This window comes from Vanessa tameamea, chromosome 20 (assembly GCF_037043105.1).
Source record: "Vanessa tameamea isolate UH-Manoa-2023 chromosome 20, ilVanTame1 primary haplotype, whole genome shotgun sequence".
Classification (NCBI taxonomy): domain Eukaryota; kingdom Metazoa; phylum Arthropoda; class Insecta; order Lepidoptera; family Nymphalidae; genus Vanessa; species Vanessa tameamea.
In genome coordinates, this window is record NC_087328.1 from 1,155,177 (window position 1) to 1,172,987 (window position 17,811).

A 17,811-nucleotide genomic window follows, 5' to 3' on the forward strand; every position below is an offset into this window, starting at 1 on the left:
TAATTTTAAGAAAAGGTTTATTGTGAATCTACCACAAAGGCTAAATAGACAACATTTGACATTTGATCAGACATCGGTGAGCTTGATGAATCTATGAAAATCATTATGGATTTGAGAAAAATGGCGTTTTGAATGTCGACAAAGCGGTTATCGGAACTTTAGATATAAAATGAAAGTAGGTGGAACAGTTTTAAGAACAGTTGGTGGTAGGGCTTTGTGCAAGCCCGTCTGGGTAGGTACCACCCACTCATCAAATATTCTACCACCAAGCAGCTTACTCAGTATTGTTGCGTTCTGGTTTGGATGAGTGAGCAAGTGTAACTTCAGGCACAAGGGACATAACATCTTAGTTCTCAAGGTTGGTGGCGCATTGGTGATGTAAGGAATGGTTAATATTTCTTACAGCGCCATTGTCTATAGGCGGTGGTGACCACTTACCATCAGGTGGCCCATTTGCTCGTCCGCCTACCGATATCATAAAAAAAAAGTTAGTAGTGCACAACTTAACTATGCTATTATCTAAGATTTGTTAATATTAATTCCTTCTTCGTTACAATTCATAGTTATTAGGTGCATTTTCATAAATAAATTGTGTATTAAATTAAATACGAATTCAAAATTATACACTTCATTCGTTTGAATTGAATTGATTAATTGCGTTCTGGAAAATGAAATTCCTTTCCATAGTAAAATTCTAATGGAATTATTATTTTTTCCAATTAATAAATGCCAAGTTAAAAAACATTATTCACTGAGACGTATTATATTATAGTTTAGTTGGAGTTAGTATTTCTTGATGGTCAGCCATGATACGTCATTTGATTGGAAGGAAACAGTAACTAATGAGTTTCTTATCGATTATAAAATATTGGACTACATCACATGCATTACTCTGATCTCAATTTAAGTAGCTAAAGCACTTGTGTTATGGAAATCAGAAGTAACGACGGTACCACAAACACCCAGACCCAAGACATCATAGAAAACTAATGAACTTTTTCTACATAGACTCGGCCGGGAATCGAAACTCGGACCTCGGAGTGGCGTACCCATGAAAACCGGTGTACGCACTACTCGACCACGGAGGTCGTCAATTATTCTCGGTAGAATCTACATTTATAACCTATATTGATACCCGTCCCGACTTCGTCCGGTTGGCAAAATTATTTTATTTACTTTCCGACCGCTTACAATTTGTTGTTAAATGACTCTGACTGGTACTGCGCAGCTTAAAAAAAAACAATGGAAATTTGAAATTAATTCCACCTCTGGCTCATAATCTCATAATATTCTACTCCTGCAAAGAACGGTATACCATACTACCAGTACTTGACACTTGTACTTGACGATAAGTGGTCACCACTGTCCATACAATTGGCAATGTTAAATATATTAACCAAGCCTTTAACTACGATGTAACGTGTCCCTTATGACCTTAGTTACACTGGCTCATTCTCCCTTCAAAAATAAACATTATAGGAATTGTTGTTTGGTAGCAGAACATTCGTTAAGCGAGTGAAACGTACCCATGCTTGTACGATGAATAATCTATTATTTATAATAATTTCCATGTCTAACCGGTTGGAATAATAAGCCATCAGTAATTATATATGAATTATTTAATTAAACTTATCGTAGAATTAACGTGAATCAAATCCGAATTGTGTTAAACTAATGAAACGCGACGTTTGATTTTAATTTTTTATTAACAATTCTGTTAGGAATAAAATTTGAAAAATTTGAAAAAGTAGTAAAATTGTCTGTGTCTAAATCTCATTGTCTTTGATCGGTGAATAGGTAACAATTAATGCAAAAAAATACAACACAATAAAGCGTGTGCAATATAAGATATATAATGCCGCAGATCTCGAGATCCCGGGTTCAATCTCCATACGCACCCGATTTGGGATTTTCAGTCGAAAAATTCTTAGTAGCGATTCAGGGTCTTGATCTTGGAAATCGCACAAACCCTCAGATTATGAGGGTGAAGGAATTGAAAGTGCATGTATGCTTGCATCCATACTTGTGCATTTTAATGCCTCCTGTGTAGTTGGCTAGTCTCGAGATTGGCTGAAGTGACTGAAATCGATGACATTACATTACATTAACAGCCTGTAAATTTCCCACTGCTGGGCTAAGGCCTCCTCTCCCTTTGAGGAGAAGGTTTGGATCATATTCCACCACGCTGCTCCAATGCAGGTTGGTGGAATACACATGTGGCAGAATTTCGTTGAAATTAGACACTTGCAGGTATCCTCACGATGTTTTCCTTCACCGTCGAGCCCGAGATGAATTATAAACACAAATTAAGCACATGAAAATTCAGTGGTGCTTGCCTGGGTTTGAACCCGAAATCATCGGTTAAGATGCACGCGTTCTAACCACTCGGCTTTATCCTTTTATATTATACAATATGTCCTACCAAACTATTATTCTATGGGAAATAGCTGTGAAGACGAAGAACCACTTACCATCAGATGGCCGATTTGCCACATTTGTAGAATAAAAGTGCAAGGATTTTACAATTCTTCAATATCATGAACTTTTTTTTTCTCTCTTCAGATACAGTCGACTATAAATTAGATATTTCCTCTTTGTAAAAAAAAATATTGTACGTAACGCATGCATTTCAATGTATTCGATATTATTCGAGGTCATGTTTAAACTTGCCTGTATGAGAACATTACGTGACAGAAGATTGAATATCAGTGAACGATGACTCTGTATTTTATTTCTCTTAAAATATTTCTTTCAAACGGAAAATTTGAGAAAAGCTTAGAAATTTATTTTCTGTCTCAAAAAGTCACGATCCAAATAAACATGTACAGAATTCAACTTGGCAACAACTCAAAGAGTCCAATTCGTTCTTGAAACAACGAAAATGTCAACTTGAACAATTCGTTAGCACGTTTTACGCAAAATTTGTAACTACCCTCAATAATAACATGGGTTACATAATTGACTCAATCAGGAAGCTTAAAAATGTAAACTAGAAAAATAAGTAACTTCATACAATTTTCAATTATTATGCCATAATCGACCGTATTTCGAACGATATATGGATGAAAATTGCCGGTGGCGGAATCTGTGCCACGGCAAATAAAGCACGCTGTTATCGTACTTATCGTGTACGGAACAGGGGCGGAAGTCGCCGGGACCGTAACCAACGTTGCTTCCCCGATTGGTATGTATTACCGCTCCAATACCCAAGTCTCGTTGGAAAATATGGGCATAAAGAAACTGGAAAGTGTGAATTTTCTAATATAATTTAAGATCCAAGCGACTTTATTGTATATTATAATATGAATAGTTTCGTTTGATTGAATTTTTATAAGTCATTCGTACATGTATTGAACTTAAACTTACCTATCTTCTCAAACAAATTTGATTTAGGGTATTGGTTGTGCTGAGTTGGTCCATTGGTTAGAGCACGTGGAACAAAAACACGCCATTGAGTTTCCATGTGATTAATTCTTGCTTGGCTGTCAACGAAGTTTAATTGAAAACACAAAAAAATTAACATGAATTTATGAGTTTTCACTGACAAAAATGTCTGTGAAATTCTTACGAAAAATGCCCTCTGTACTATCCTTCAATATATTTTTTTGTTTTTTTTTTTTTATTATATAATAACTTTAGCTGCCAGCTTAAATCTTAATATAGTAAAGTGCTTGTGTGTAAGCTACACTACAATACCTAAAACGGTCTAGGGATTAAGTTGTGTACATTCAGGTCATATGTGCATTAATCAGTGGTGATTAACACGTTTAACACACGATGTGTGAACATCTTCGGGATCAACATGACCATATTTATATGCATGTTGCATATATAGAGAATTACTAGAATGAAGTGTTGACTGAAAACATTGAAACTGTTGCCTAATCGCCTTCTTATATATACAGCATTATGTTTTGTGGGACTTTAAATAAATATACAGAAAATATAATATTTTTTGTGGAATTGGTAGGCGTATGGGTATATTACCTAATGGTAAGTGGTCACCACCGCCTATAGACATTGGCGTTGTAATAAATATTAACTATTCCTTAAATCACTAATATGCCAACCACCTTGGAAGCTAAGATGTCCCTTGTGCCTGCAGTTATACTGGCTAAGTCATCCTTCAAAGCGGAGCACAACAATGTTAGGGTATTGCTGTTTGGCGGTACAATATATGATACGTGGGTGGCACCTACCCAGACGGCTTACACCACAAAGTAAAATCGATAAAATTTTATATAAAATTCGAATCAATTGATTAGAAAATATATTTTATTTTTGTGATTATATATTTATGAAGGCAGTTTACCTAATAAAATAATAATAAATAAATAAATATTGGACAACATCACATACATCACTCTGATCCCAATGTAAGTAGCTAAAGCACTTGTGTTATGGAAAATCAGAAGTAACGACGGTACCACATACACCCAGACCCAAGACAACATAGAAAACTAATGAACCTCGGAGTGGCGTACCCATGAAAACCAAATTGGCATATAATAAACCAATTAAATTTTGATTTAATTTGACACTGAGCGTGGAGATCATGATAGGGTATAGTTTTAAATTGTGTAATTTATATAGTAACATACTATTACAAATACCATCGTAATAAGCTTATGAATCCATATTTACGTTTATGTTTTTAACCGTTTTTGCAAACATGGGTATACTTTTCTATATTCTCTCGATTTCATATTCGAATGTGACAGCGATCTAATCTAATCAAGAGAATCAGACGCAAAGCCAAGGGATTTACGTGCTCACCGAGGCACGAAAGTGTATACATGATGATGATGATAATTATGTCCTTCTGACAGTTTTCGGTCACAGCGCCCCATCTCACTAGGCAGGACATGTTACAATCACATTTGTTTTATTCTTGTAATCCGATCGAACGGCAAACGTAAAAGGACGGAAATGATTCCAGGTGCAGCACCAACGGCTGTACGTACTTTCTACATCATGGGATTATACACACTTTCTACTTCCAGGCTTCGGAATGCTATTGAGAATTTTCGTCAGAAAATCCTAATATCGTTTTATCGCACTGAGCTGGGTTTGAACCTAGGGCTTCGGCCTGCGACCTTATCTATGTGGCCAATATACAATGCCCACCAACATTGTGTATCACAATGCCAACATCCAAACCAAGAGCTGCTATGAAGAGTTTCTTGACAATCCCAAAAACTAATTCCAATTCCAAGTCCCTGGAATTCGCAGAAAATTAAATTAGTCACTAGACCAAAATCCATTAAATAATAACCACTATTACTGCAAACTCATACATAACAAAAAGTAATCATCTAGACTTCCTTAGTCTCGAAGACAAAATTGTAGATTAAATTTTCACTAAAGACACAAGTCACAAGGGCCATCTGCTAATGTTGATTTAGAATCCCAAGACACTGAACGGAAATCCGGCGCAAAATTGACGCCTAAACGCGAATGTGGCGGTGAGGGAAATGACTCCCCTGGGGTTGTTTATTCAAATACGCTGTGATATTAACATCTTTACGTGTAGTAACGTATTTTCGAATTGAAAAAGTACTTCTTGACTTACACACCAGTTTTCCTAGTGCAATAGTAAGATAGCTTAACATAACATAATAACATAATCAGCCTGTAAATTTCCCACTGCTGGGCTAAGGCCTCCTCTCCCGCTGAGGAGAAGGTATGGAGCATACTCCACCACGCTGCTCCAATGCGGGTTGGTGGAATACACATGTGGCAGAATTTCGTTGAAATTAGACACATGCAGGTTTCCTCACGATGTTTTCCTTCACCGCCGAGCACGAGATGAATTATAAACAAATTAAGCACATGTAAATTCAGTGGTGCCTGCCTGGGTTTGAACCCGAGATCATCGGTTAAGATGCACGCGTTCTAACCACTGGGCCATCTCAAGATAGCTTAGAATATCTTAAATCACTCGAATATATTGATATGAAGTGACTAATTGAGTCACCTCTGGCACATAAAATTTTGTTAACATTTTTTTTTATTTAGCGACAGAGGCAAGTTTAAATTTTTTGGGATTTTTTGGTCAAGAAAACTATTGACGCTATGAATTTGAATTTGTCGAGCAATAATTTTAGCATAGTATAATTTTGATGTAATTGATATTTATAAGGAGGAGGAGATAGTTAATTCAGTGCAATAATAATCCATTAATGCGATTATATCGTCAGTATGGAACGAGAAATCGTAAAGTTCAATCGTTAAAAATGTATAAAGGACTGTAGACTCTTGTAGAATGAAAAGAATGAGTGAATGGTGAATAAAAATGACATTTATTTGTTTTCCTTTAAATAAATAAAAAAAAGAAAAACAAATTAAAAAAGGATGTTCGTATATAATATTAATGTGTGGATGCTGATAATAAACGATTCGCGCTATTATGTTTGCGATAAAAATATGAAAAATAATATTTTTGTTTTTTAATTTTATTGGAACACAATTTTTCTCACACAAAATTCAAAGCTCGTTCATTAATAATAATTAAAGCAATCATGAGCTATAGATCAGTCTTGGTCTGAATGATCAAATGTTTGGACCAATAATCAAATAGTTGATCTAAAATCTTTGGAAATATGTGGACCGACTAATTGAATGTACGAAACTTACAAAGGGATGTCGTTCATGCGGTATTAATTAACAAAGATGTATCAACATTCACGAATGAATTACTACTGAAATATCTGAGTTACGACAGCATAAAGGCCGCAGTTACCAACAAAATGTTCGAACGTCTGCGGTATCCTCAAAACAGGGATTATGATGGAAGTGGCACGAATAGTCAGTCAGATTAAACATATATTAATTATGTAGGCAGACTTACAAATGACCTGTAAGTTATTACAACGTATACATTGGTACTGTAAAAAAAAGACAGTGTTTCAGTGGGTCAGTGTAACTACACACACAAGGGACAAAACATGTTAGTACCAAGGGTTGGTGGTGACCACTTACGGTTAAGCAGCCATATGCTCTTCTGCTATAATATATAATTTTATATATCAAAAATACACGGACTGATGTAGTGTGATACACCACTACAGGTGTTTAAAAGACTATTAAATAAAAACTAACGGGTCGCCCGCGAAACGTTTATTCAAAAGATTTTTGTTTTGATTTCATTCCATTGTAAACTGCAAGTCGCCCATCTAAATTTAGCGCCGAAATGATGAAATCTGGTCTAAATTTAATAATTTAATGTCAAATAGTCCAGCTACAGTTGGAATTTGTCGATGACAATTTACTTTAATTATATTTATACTCATTTACTAAAGGCCGACAACTCACCTGCAAGTCCCCTGGTGTTGCAGATGTCCAGGCGGTAGTCACTTTCCATCAGATGAGCCTCATGCTCGTTAGCCACCTATAAAATAAAAAATAAACTTACGACTATACTAATGTTTCCTTAAAGGTATAAAAAATTTCTTTGCGAATATCGATGTCAAGTCTGTTCATAAATTAAAAACCCTGATATACCGAATAATTGGGAAATCGATTATTATGAAACTTTGCATACATCTTGTCAAAAAAGGATATAAGGATACCGAACAACAATACGCAGAAAATATTCCACTTTAAAAATCTTATCAAACATTTAAATTTGTCCATAGCTCATCGCTTATTCTCGATATCATTTCTATGAGTAAATGTTCTGTGAAGGTATTTTCATTTATCGTAAAATGTAACGACCACCAGCGTCCAAACGAGCTACCATTCGATAAAGCCTTCAGAACTGCCTTTACATATTTTATTGAACATTATATGACTTGGAACATATAAGTTCGGAAGTCTTAAAACTCATAAATAGACATTGCACATTAAAATAAACATAGTTACATTCAATTCTATTCTGTTCATTTCTATTTGCTAAATAATAGTTATATTTTTAGTTGTTTTAAGAAGTAAACTTAACTAATAAAAAAATATGCAATGGCGGACTTATTCAGAGATCCTTTCACTCGTAGATAAGAAAGCGTGGAATTTGGCTTCGTTGATAATCATGCAGGTTATATAATATGAGCACTTGGCCACTGTTATGTCTCCTATGTGTGTAATTTCATTGAAATTCTGCCACATGTCTATCCATCAACCCATCCCGTGCCACGAAAACACGAAAATCCGTTAGTCCAGCGCCTGAACTCTTTCGGGTATTGTAGATGACCTAGGAAATGAAGAGTGCATCCATATCTGTGCACTATAATATGTCCTGCGTAGTTCATTCGTCTCCCTTGAGATCGGCCGCCGTAGCCAAAATCAATCAGGACATAATCATCTCACCATTGCGAGCTTTCAATTTAATATTACATTTAAAACTGTCGTAAGAAACAACTTGAAAAAAGTACGTTTTAGTTATTCCGAAACTTTTTTTTTATGTAATATGTAGGCCAATGCGCCACCAACCTTGGGAGCTAAGATGTTATGTCCCTTGTGCCTGTTACACTGGCTCACTCACCCTTCGAATCGGAACACAACAATACTAAGTATTACTGTTTGGCGGTAGAATATCTTATGTGTGGGTGGTACCTACCCAAACGGGCTTGCACAAAGTCCAAGTAAACTTTAATTTCAAGGCCGAATGCAATCCTTCAAACTGTTTTAACGTGAATGTATTTCTGCAGCGTTATTCTGTAAGAATTCACTTCATATCATAATCGTGAAATATTGTCAATCTACTTACGATGACACGCCATTTTGATACACGTATCATATAAATTTCATAATAATTTTCGTCAATGTCGCATATCGTTCTGTCATTTCACGCTCCTCTTTCCCGTTGAGTTTCGAGTTTTAGAACTTTTTGCATACATGTACCTACCTGATTAAGTGTATAGGTAACCAAGCATCACTTGTTATACTGTAATATATATCTATATCACTTGACAAGTGAGTGGTCAGTGTTATTACTAACATATAGAGCATAACATCTTAGAGATCACAGTGAGCGGTCAATAATGGTAACGTGTGGTGTGTACTTATAATTTAGGAACTAATCTGCAGTCCTGTTCTCCCATAATCCATAATAGTCTTTATCCACAAATAGACTCTTATTAAAAATTATAAATTAAAAAAAAAACGACTTCAAATTTAAATGGAATCAAACGGCAAATATACCTCTCAAACAATAAAGAAGGAATTTTCCGAATCGGTTCATAAATGACGGAGTTCTGAGGTAACAAACATAAAAAACAATACAACGGATTTGACAACCTCCTTCTATTTTTGAAATCGTTTAAATGTAGAATACAGTAATTTATATAGAATATAGAATCAGATAGTCTTGTAAAACTTCATAATATAATTCATTTTATGTCTACTAAGTGATTGGCTTTCTTTAAACATACTGAAATTTAAAATTGATGGGCAATTTTAAATCTTCATTTCGATAGATATAAAATTCAGCTTTACAAAGAATTCATTATGAATAAACGGATGACTTTTAAAACTACGGAAGCGGATTTAAAGGCGGTTGTTTGTTTGAAAGCGGATCATTTTATTAATTCCGTTGTAATTTTAAAATGAATTTGCTAAATACTTTCCTTCTCAACGGTTTTTATTTTAGGGGAAAAAACTGTTTGCAAGTTTTTAACTTGTAATTCCATCGTGTCCATTTGTTGTGGTAAAATCTTCTTAATTTGAATTATAAAAAAAGCTTGTTTTATTTGAGGTTTTTATTGTTACATTTCTATCCTAACAGAGATGTTTTCCGTGCCTTTGGAGTATCTTTAATTTTTATTCATTACTTTGGGAAGGTTTAACGCCTTGCGTTGTTTTTATTACCAAGCTGCATTTCGATTTAAATTTAGAATTTTCTTTTTGTCGCATTTCAATGGCAGGAGGTGTAAAGATATACAAACTTGAGATTTACGTTTTCCATATGTTTTGCTAACAGCTTTGCAAAACAAATTATTCTGTATTAATATATATTTAATTTTCCGATATGTTCCGAAAGCAACTTCGTCGACATTCTAAGGGTCATTTGCGCGAATCCGTCACAAATACCACATATTATTATTATTTTTGTTAAAGAGAAAATTAATAATACCTCATTTTAAGGTATCGGCTATAAATGTATTAATTAATATTCAATATATCAATGTATAGGATACATTGATATTATTGTATCAAATTCAGTGGAAAAGTGGCGTCATAAAAATAAACTATACACTCTAAGAATGTGTAAAACGAAATGTTGTATATGGATGCAACTTTATAGTATATTATCTAACCTAATCTGTTTTGTATATTTTATATTAGCATCAGCATTAGCAGCCTGTAAATTTCCCACTGCTGGGCTAAAGGCCTCCTCTCCCTTTGAGGAGAAGGTTTGGAGCATATTCCACCACGCTGCTCCAATGCGGGTTGGCGGAATACACATGTGGCTGAATTTCGTTGAAATTAGACACATGTAGGTTTCCTCACGATGTTTTCCTTCACCGCCGAGCACGAGATGATTTATAAACACAAATTAAGCACATGAAAATTCAGTGGCGCCTGCCTGGGTTTGAACCCGAAATCATCGGTTAAGATGCACGCGTTCTAACCACTGGGCCATCTCGGCTCATAATAATCGGCTTTATATAACACGAATGAAATTTGAAAACAAATATTTGTATGTATATTTTAAAAAATGTATCTATTAAAAAAAATGTACGTACAAAAACATACGTCTAGTTTATTTATACGAAGAGTAATCGTATATTCCATGCATTTTTATCAGACATACTTTCATACGGAGTAATAGGCTTTACATAAAATAGTATTTTTTAATAACGGAATCAAAGTTCATATTTATGTATATAATTATAAATGCATAACACTTACAAATAGACTAGCTAACCGTCCCGGCTGCAGGTAGGTTAAGGGTCTACATAAAACTTTTACATTGAAGTATGTTTAGACTGAGGTATACGCAGAGCGCTTTGACAAAGTTTCATCATAATCTGATCAGGTATTCTGCCGCCAAACAACAATACTTATAAATGGAATTGTTCCAGTTTGAAGCGTGTCAGTGTAACTAAAGGCACAGGGTCATAACATCTTCGTTCACAAGATTGGTGGCGCAATGGTGATATAAGGAATGGTTAATATTTCCGACAGTATCAATGTCTATGGTTGTGACTACTTAACATCAGCTGGTCCATTTGCTCACCCGTCCACAATTTACATTAAAAAAAATAATGCGTTTCTGTATAGAGAACAAACACAAAGACATTCATTTATTAAGAAAATATTATGTATGTAATTCTCGCTTTGGGTTAGCAATACCCCGGTGGGATATATAAGTTATTGAGTTAGTCCGACAAATTCTTAGTAACTGCTACGAGCTATGAACTTGGCAGTAATACACTGCCGTGCAAAAAAAACACGTAAAATTTGATTAGTAGTTTATGGCGATGTCACGCCTTACATTAAAATAAATAACTTTAAATTAGTTGTTTTTATAGTTCCGTTTCCAAAGGATAAAACAGGACCCTCATACTAAGACTCCGCTGTCCGTCCGTCCGTCTGTTCGTCTGTAACAAAACACGTCATGAATCGCGATAGTTAGATAGGTGGGATTTTCAGAGATGATGTATGTCTGTTGTTGTTGTAACAATAAATACTAAAAAACAGAAAAAAAATATTGATCCATTCGACAAAAGTGGTTTTTTTTTGCCGTTTTTATAGATATTGCTACGGAACCCTTTGTGTGCGACTTAGACTCCCACTTGGCGGATAATATTAATATTTTATAAGATATATTATTATAATAAACTTAAGTAATGTAATTTACATTGTTGAGCTTTTTGCAAGTCTAACGGCGTAAGAACAAAGTACTCATTATATTATACCGCAAAACAACATGAAATCTTGGTTACCAAGGTTGGTGGTGCATTGGTTATAAAAGGAATTATTAATATTTAAAAATTCAATACAGATTTTATTGCATATACGCGTTTTGCTGTGGCGAATCGTGGCAAGTAAAAAAATACCAGTGAATCTTCATAAACGACGTCGAACATTTGTTTGGAAAACATCACATTGATTAATTAAACAACGCTAATAATAATAATTTTTAATGTATCGGAAAAGACTTCGTACGAATGTATACGTAGCACTTGGGTAATGTTCTGTTAACATACTTTTTATTTTCATTAAACACTCTACTCGAGGTTTCCTACATACCAAATGACTTCCATTTGTACGTAATTTTGCGAATAAAATAAAATAAATTACAGACCCTTCTAAGTTACGTAATAATGGACTAAAAGATTTGATGTTTTTACTAGAAAATAATACGAATTCTTATATTTTAAACGTCTGTAAATGTTTTATACCTGCGCCAAAGCCTCCTCCGTAGCAGCCAGTGTTTGTCCCACTCCTGGGTTAAGGTGTTCTCTTCTTTTTGAGCAGGTTAGAAGCCTACGCCACCATGCAACTCCAATGCGGATTGGTCGGTACACTTGGATTTATACATAGATATACGCCACATGCAGGTTTCCTCATGATGATTTTACCATCGAACACAAGAAATTCAGTGGTGCTTGCCGGAATTTGAACTTAGAACCTTGTTTAAGAGTCATGTCTTCTAACCGCTGAACCATCAAAGTTCTATTTTTCTCACCACTAGTAATTTAGGTTTGAATGTTTTCCACCACACTATATAGGTTGGTGGTAGCTTTACGTTTTGCTTCACCATTGAGCACAAAATGGAAAAAAATACATGAATTTAGCACACACATAAGCAAAGTCACAATACATTATTATGTTATGCATTTATAAAATGATTTGTAAAATATATGTATTGACAGACAGTCGATTCATTGATGGGTATTACGGGGAAGCTAGCAATTAAAACAAAAATACACGATACAATTGAAATAAATGAGCTGAGGAAATCCACTTGGACCACTTTAATGTTTGTGGGTAACCAATGATTGCAGGTTACGACCCAGACAAGCCCGCCGCTGAATTTTCATGTGCTTAATTTGTGTTTATAATTCGTCTCGTGTTGATTGAGAAAAATATCGTGAGGAGACCTACAAGTAGTGGACGAAAATTTGCCACATTTGTATCTATCTACCAACCCGCATTCAAGCTGATGGAATAATCTCCAATATTTCTTCTCTAACAGGGACAGGACATATCCAGCTTGATACTTATATTTTTTTTCTTATATTAACAGAACTGTCTACAACATAAGTAAAAATTGTCGGCTCTCAATGAATTTCCAAAATACATTGAATATTTTTTTAATTTTGATGATTCTAAATTATACTGCAGCCTCAACTCAGGATTACTGAATTATTGTAATATCATTGAAATAATAACAATAATAATATTCCATTTTTAATCAATCAGATCAGTAGAAGCTTCTAAGGTTCCGTCACCCACTAGAAAAGAGATGGCGATCTTCAAACAGTTAAACAAATATCCTTTAATCATAGCTAAGATCATTTACGACAACGTCACATTAAGAAAAAAAAAATTGGTTCATCCATGTAGTGACTACGAGGCAGCAGACCGAAATACAGAAACACACGTTAAAATTATCACACACATCGATTTGCACAATACACAATACATAGATAGACGATACAAAAGCTTTTCGTATTCACTGATCCATACGTGACATTTACATTTAATTGTATATAGTTAAAGAAAAAGACTAACTACTGATATTATTTCCATTTCTTCTCGGTTGAATAATTATTATTGACATTTATTCATAGATCAAGAATAAAACATAGTATAGAAAGGAATAGAGTACAATAGAAGAAATCAAAATGGAGATGAATCTAAATATTCTATATTCAAGTAAGCTCTTAGTAATACTAATAGATCCAGCCTGTACCAATCAAAGAATGAAGATAAACAAACCTTAAAATACGTATTCTATGCTCATAGCTCAGTTGAAATGCACACTACTAAAGGTTGTTGATTAATATATCTTTATTAATAATGAAACGCTTGATGTGGATGGATATAGAGGTAGGGACGACCCAAGAAACGATGGATGGATTGTGTGAAAGACGATATGGTTAGAAAGAATGTTACTTGTGAGATGACGTCCGACAGAGAAGTATGGAAGAACAAGACATTCTGCGCCGACCCCAAGTAAAATTGGGATAAGGGCAGGAGGATGAGGATGATGAATAATGAAACACTTTTCCACATAACTACTTATAACTAATTTAATTTTTCGTCCAACGATAACAGCTTTTTTTCGCTAATCCATAATGAATATCATAGATTTTATTCATGCCTTCGACTAATGATATCGCGTCGATTCGATGTCAAATTTTGTTTATTTCTCTTTTATTGTCGTGCGATTCGAGGACACTAGATAAGTTCTTTTGAATCGTCACGATAGAATAATTGTTGACTAAGATCTATCGCAGCGAAGATGTTCTGGTGGATATGGACGCGAGAAACTATCAGCAGACCTTCGTCAGAACAGAGTAATCGTGCCCTTTCTAAGAGCGCTCGAAGCGATGAAGCGGCTTGGTCGAGATAGCCTTTGCCTCTGAAGAGAGCTCCTCCGAGCCTCAGGAGGTCTCTTATATCGACCAATGCTTTTTGATTCGTGTCGAAGATGGCCACCGCAGTGGTTTAAGTGGATAAGAATCTTACCCCTTCTAGGTGAACCTTATTGAAAACTACAATTCGTACCGCCAAACAGGAGTACTCAGTATTGTTGTGTTCTGGTTTGAAGGGTGAGTGAGTCAGTGTAACTACAGACACAAGGGATATAACATCTTAGTTCTCAATGTTGATGGGGCATTGGTGATATAAAGAATGAATAATATTTCTTACAGCGCCATTGCCTATGGGCAGTGGTGACCACTTACCATCATGTTTCCCATATGCTCGTCCGCCTATATCATAAAAAAGGAAGAATAGTATGTTATTCTAAAATGACGATAAAATGCTTATAAGTCTCCTTAAATAAAAATATATCATGATTTTTATTTTAATAATATGAGCATAGCTTGATCTAGACATCAAAGACTTAAAATTTTGCAATTTTTCATAATGTTTGCAGTCTTTCAGTAAATCTAAAAAGCAACTTTATAAAATAATATGAATTCTTATTTGTGTTTATTAAAATCCTAGTATAGAGGTAAATATGTAGATCATGAATAAATATTCCACAAATTAGTTGCCAGCGTCGCTACATTGAATTGCCAATGATAAAAATAGGGTAAGCTGACTAAGAAATATGAGTATCCACAAATCGATTATTGGTGATCGTCGGCAATCAATTATTATATGCCACGCTGTAGCATTGCAGTGAATCTCGTAAAATATCTAGAATTCTAGGTTGCAAAATAGGCTATCTAAAATTATATAATACAGGAGATATTCGTTAATATTTTACCAGTTATTGTTGTCTGATGAGCCGAGATGGTCCAGTGGTTAGAACGCGTGCATCTTAAGCGATGATTACGGGTTCAAATTTTCATGTGCTTAATTTGTGTTTATAATTAATTTCGTGCTCGGCGGTATTATTATTATTATTATATTTCATTTCTCCTCAAAGGGAGAGGAGGCCTTAGCCCAGCAGTGGGAAATTTACAGGCTGCTAATGTAGGTATGTGTGTATTGTTGTCTAAAAGAGATCACTGCTTTAGTGATAAGAACTCCAATTGCATGCTTTTATTTTATATTCAAAGTTTCTAGGTGTTATATGTAATTTTTGTTTGTGTGTGGATATTTATTAATATTATTTTTATGATTCACGTTATATGATTTGAGGTTCTAAAGGTACTACACTTACACTACAAATCAGCACAGGACAATACTAAGTTTTGCTGTTTGACAGGATAATATCTGATGAGAGTTTAGTACCTACCCAAACGTGTGCATATCACAGAGCCCTACCGCTGGTGTAGTACGCAGTATTATTTTGCTTGTGATAAATGTTAAATTAACAACATTATCTTGCAATGGATACTTCACAAAAAATATATTTATAAAGTACAATATACCAAGTTAAAAGTAATTTTTGAGTACATTACTGTTTCTGTCAGTTAAAAATGGGTTCTTTTTGATACGTTTTAGTTAAATAGGTTAATTAATCCGGAATTAACAAAGTCTATAATCGGACTTAACAAAGGCTTTCAACTTCATTATTATATCATTATCATTTGAGAATAAAGCTTCTTCCCTTAAGTTTAGTTTAGTGTCAACTATATAAGCATACTAGATCTCTTTCTATCGCTCTTCTAAATCCAAAAGTAATTAGATAATCAAAAATATATATTGCCCTGATAAAACTGGCAGGCGGTTAAATAGTATTTTTTATGAGAAGAATTTGTATGAAGTCGTTTGAGAAATAGAAAACGAGCATTTAAAATTCTATTGAAATGTAATTGCTAGGAAAGCCAAGGAACTACAAGTAAAGAGGTACTATTCTGGTTTTATTAAAAATAATTACTGACTCGTTTTATTCGCTACTTATTAAAAGTATCAAGAGGACTAAAAATATTAAATTATAATGTCTTAATTAAAAATTGTTATGCATAGTAAGTAATGTTTCATAAAGTACTCAAATCAATTAAAATTTAGTCGACTTTGTTCCAGTATCGACTGTGGACGTCGAGGCAGTGGTGGGACGTACCGCCACCCTGCCTTGCGACATTGAACCTGATTCCAACGAAGACAGAGTCTACATGGTGCTCTGGTTCAGACACGCGGGTGGCAAGCCGCTTTACAGGTAAGACAAACAAACTTATATTCATCTTCCTCTTCGCTTCCGTATTTTGTCATTTCCGGAATGCGACGGTTATAGTTTTGACATGACGTTAAAATTGTTTGAACATTCTCTTTCTGCCGTTGTCGCTCTAGTCCTAAGCTATTAGGATACAGTTGTGAGAATAGCAAGGGATCTGGTGATCTGACCCTTGTTCACTTACTAGTCGAGTTTTATTATTGATTTTCATATGATGTTCGAAGCCAGATCATGTCGGTAAGTGCTTGGTTTTACAAATGGTTGGCTACTTATTCTAGCTAATTCTATTTCCTAATGTTTCTTCTGGAGTACATTTACTGATACGCAGCAAACACATTTCGTTAGGCATCAACTCATCTTTATATAGTGTTCAATAGCAATATATCGTATTCATCTCTTTTTATAAACAGACGGACGAATAGGCCACTTGATGACAAGTGTTCTCCGACGTCTATATACAGGTGGTCTAAGAAATATTAGCCATTCCTGTGCCACTAAGAAAAGTCATATTCCTTGCGCTCGAAGTAACACTAGAACACTTACTCCTTAAACCGAAACACATCAGTACTAAATATTTTGTTCCGCGATTGAATATGTGATGGGCGGGTGGTATCCAAACAGACTTTCATAAAGTCCTACAACCATGAATTAAGTCGTGAGTGAGTTAGTATAATTACTGGCATGATAGAAATTGTTAAAAGTAAAAAGGTAGGGCGACGACCATCTACTACAATTGGCTTTAAACTATGATTAAGTTGAATAATTCAAATAATACAAAACGTTACAGACAATGTATTTTCTAAAAGTAGCGCAGATCGCGTCCATTAACCGGTTAATCTTTTAATAATCTTATTGTAATCCCTGTGATCAGTTGTAATCACATTACTGAAGTACCTAGTTTCCATCGATATTTAATAAAAACATTGAAATATTTAGATTCCATTTTATGTTTGATATCAGCAACTATGTTTATCTTTTCTTGCATATCTTCTAAACTTATCACATCACTAATCATCTGCTGGGCTAAGGCCTCTTCTTGAGGAGAAGGTTTGGAGCATATTCCACCACGC

At 34.6% G+C, this 17,811-nt stretch overlaps 1 protein-coding gene across 1 annotated transcript in view; it reads left to right on the top strand.

Moving 5' to 3' along the window:
• Positions 1-17,811, top strand: part of LOC113403826 (hemicentin-2-like) — a 169,280-nt gene that overhangs the window by 63,947 nt on the left and 87,522 nt on the right. The window contains exon 3 of the mRNA XM_026644442.2: positions 16,579-16,726. Coding sequence (XP_026500227.1) covers positions 16,579-16,726 — 148 coding nt within the window. The remainder of the gene's footprint in view (positions 1-16,578; positions 16,727-17,811) is intronic.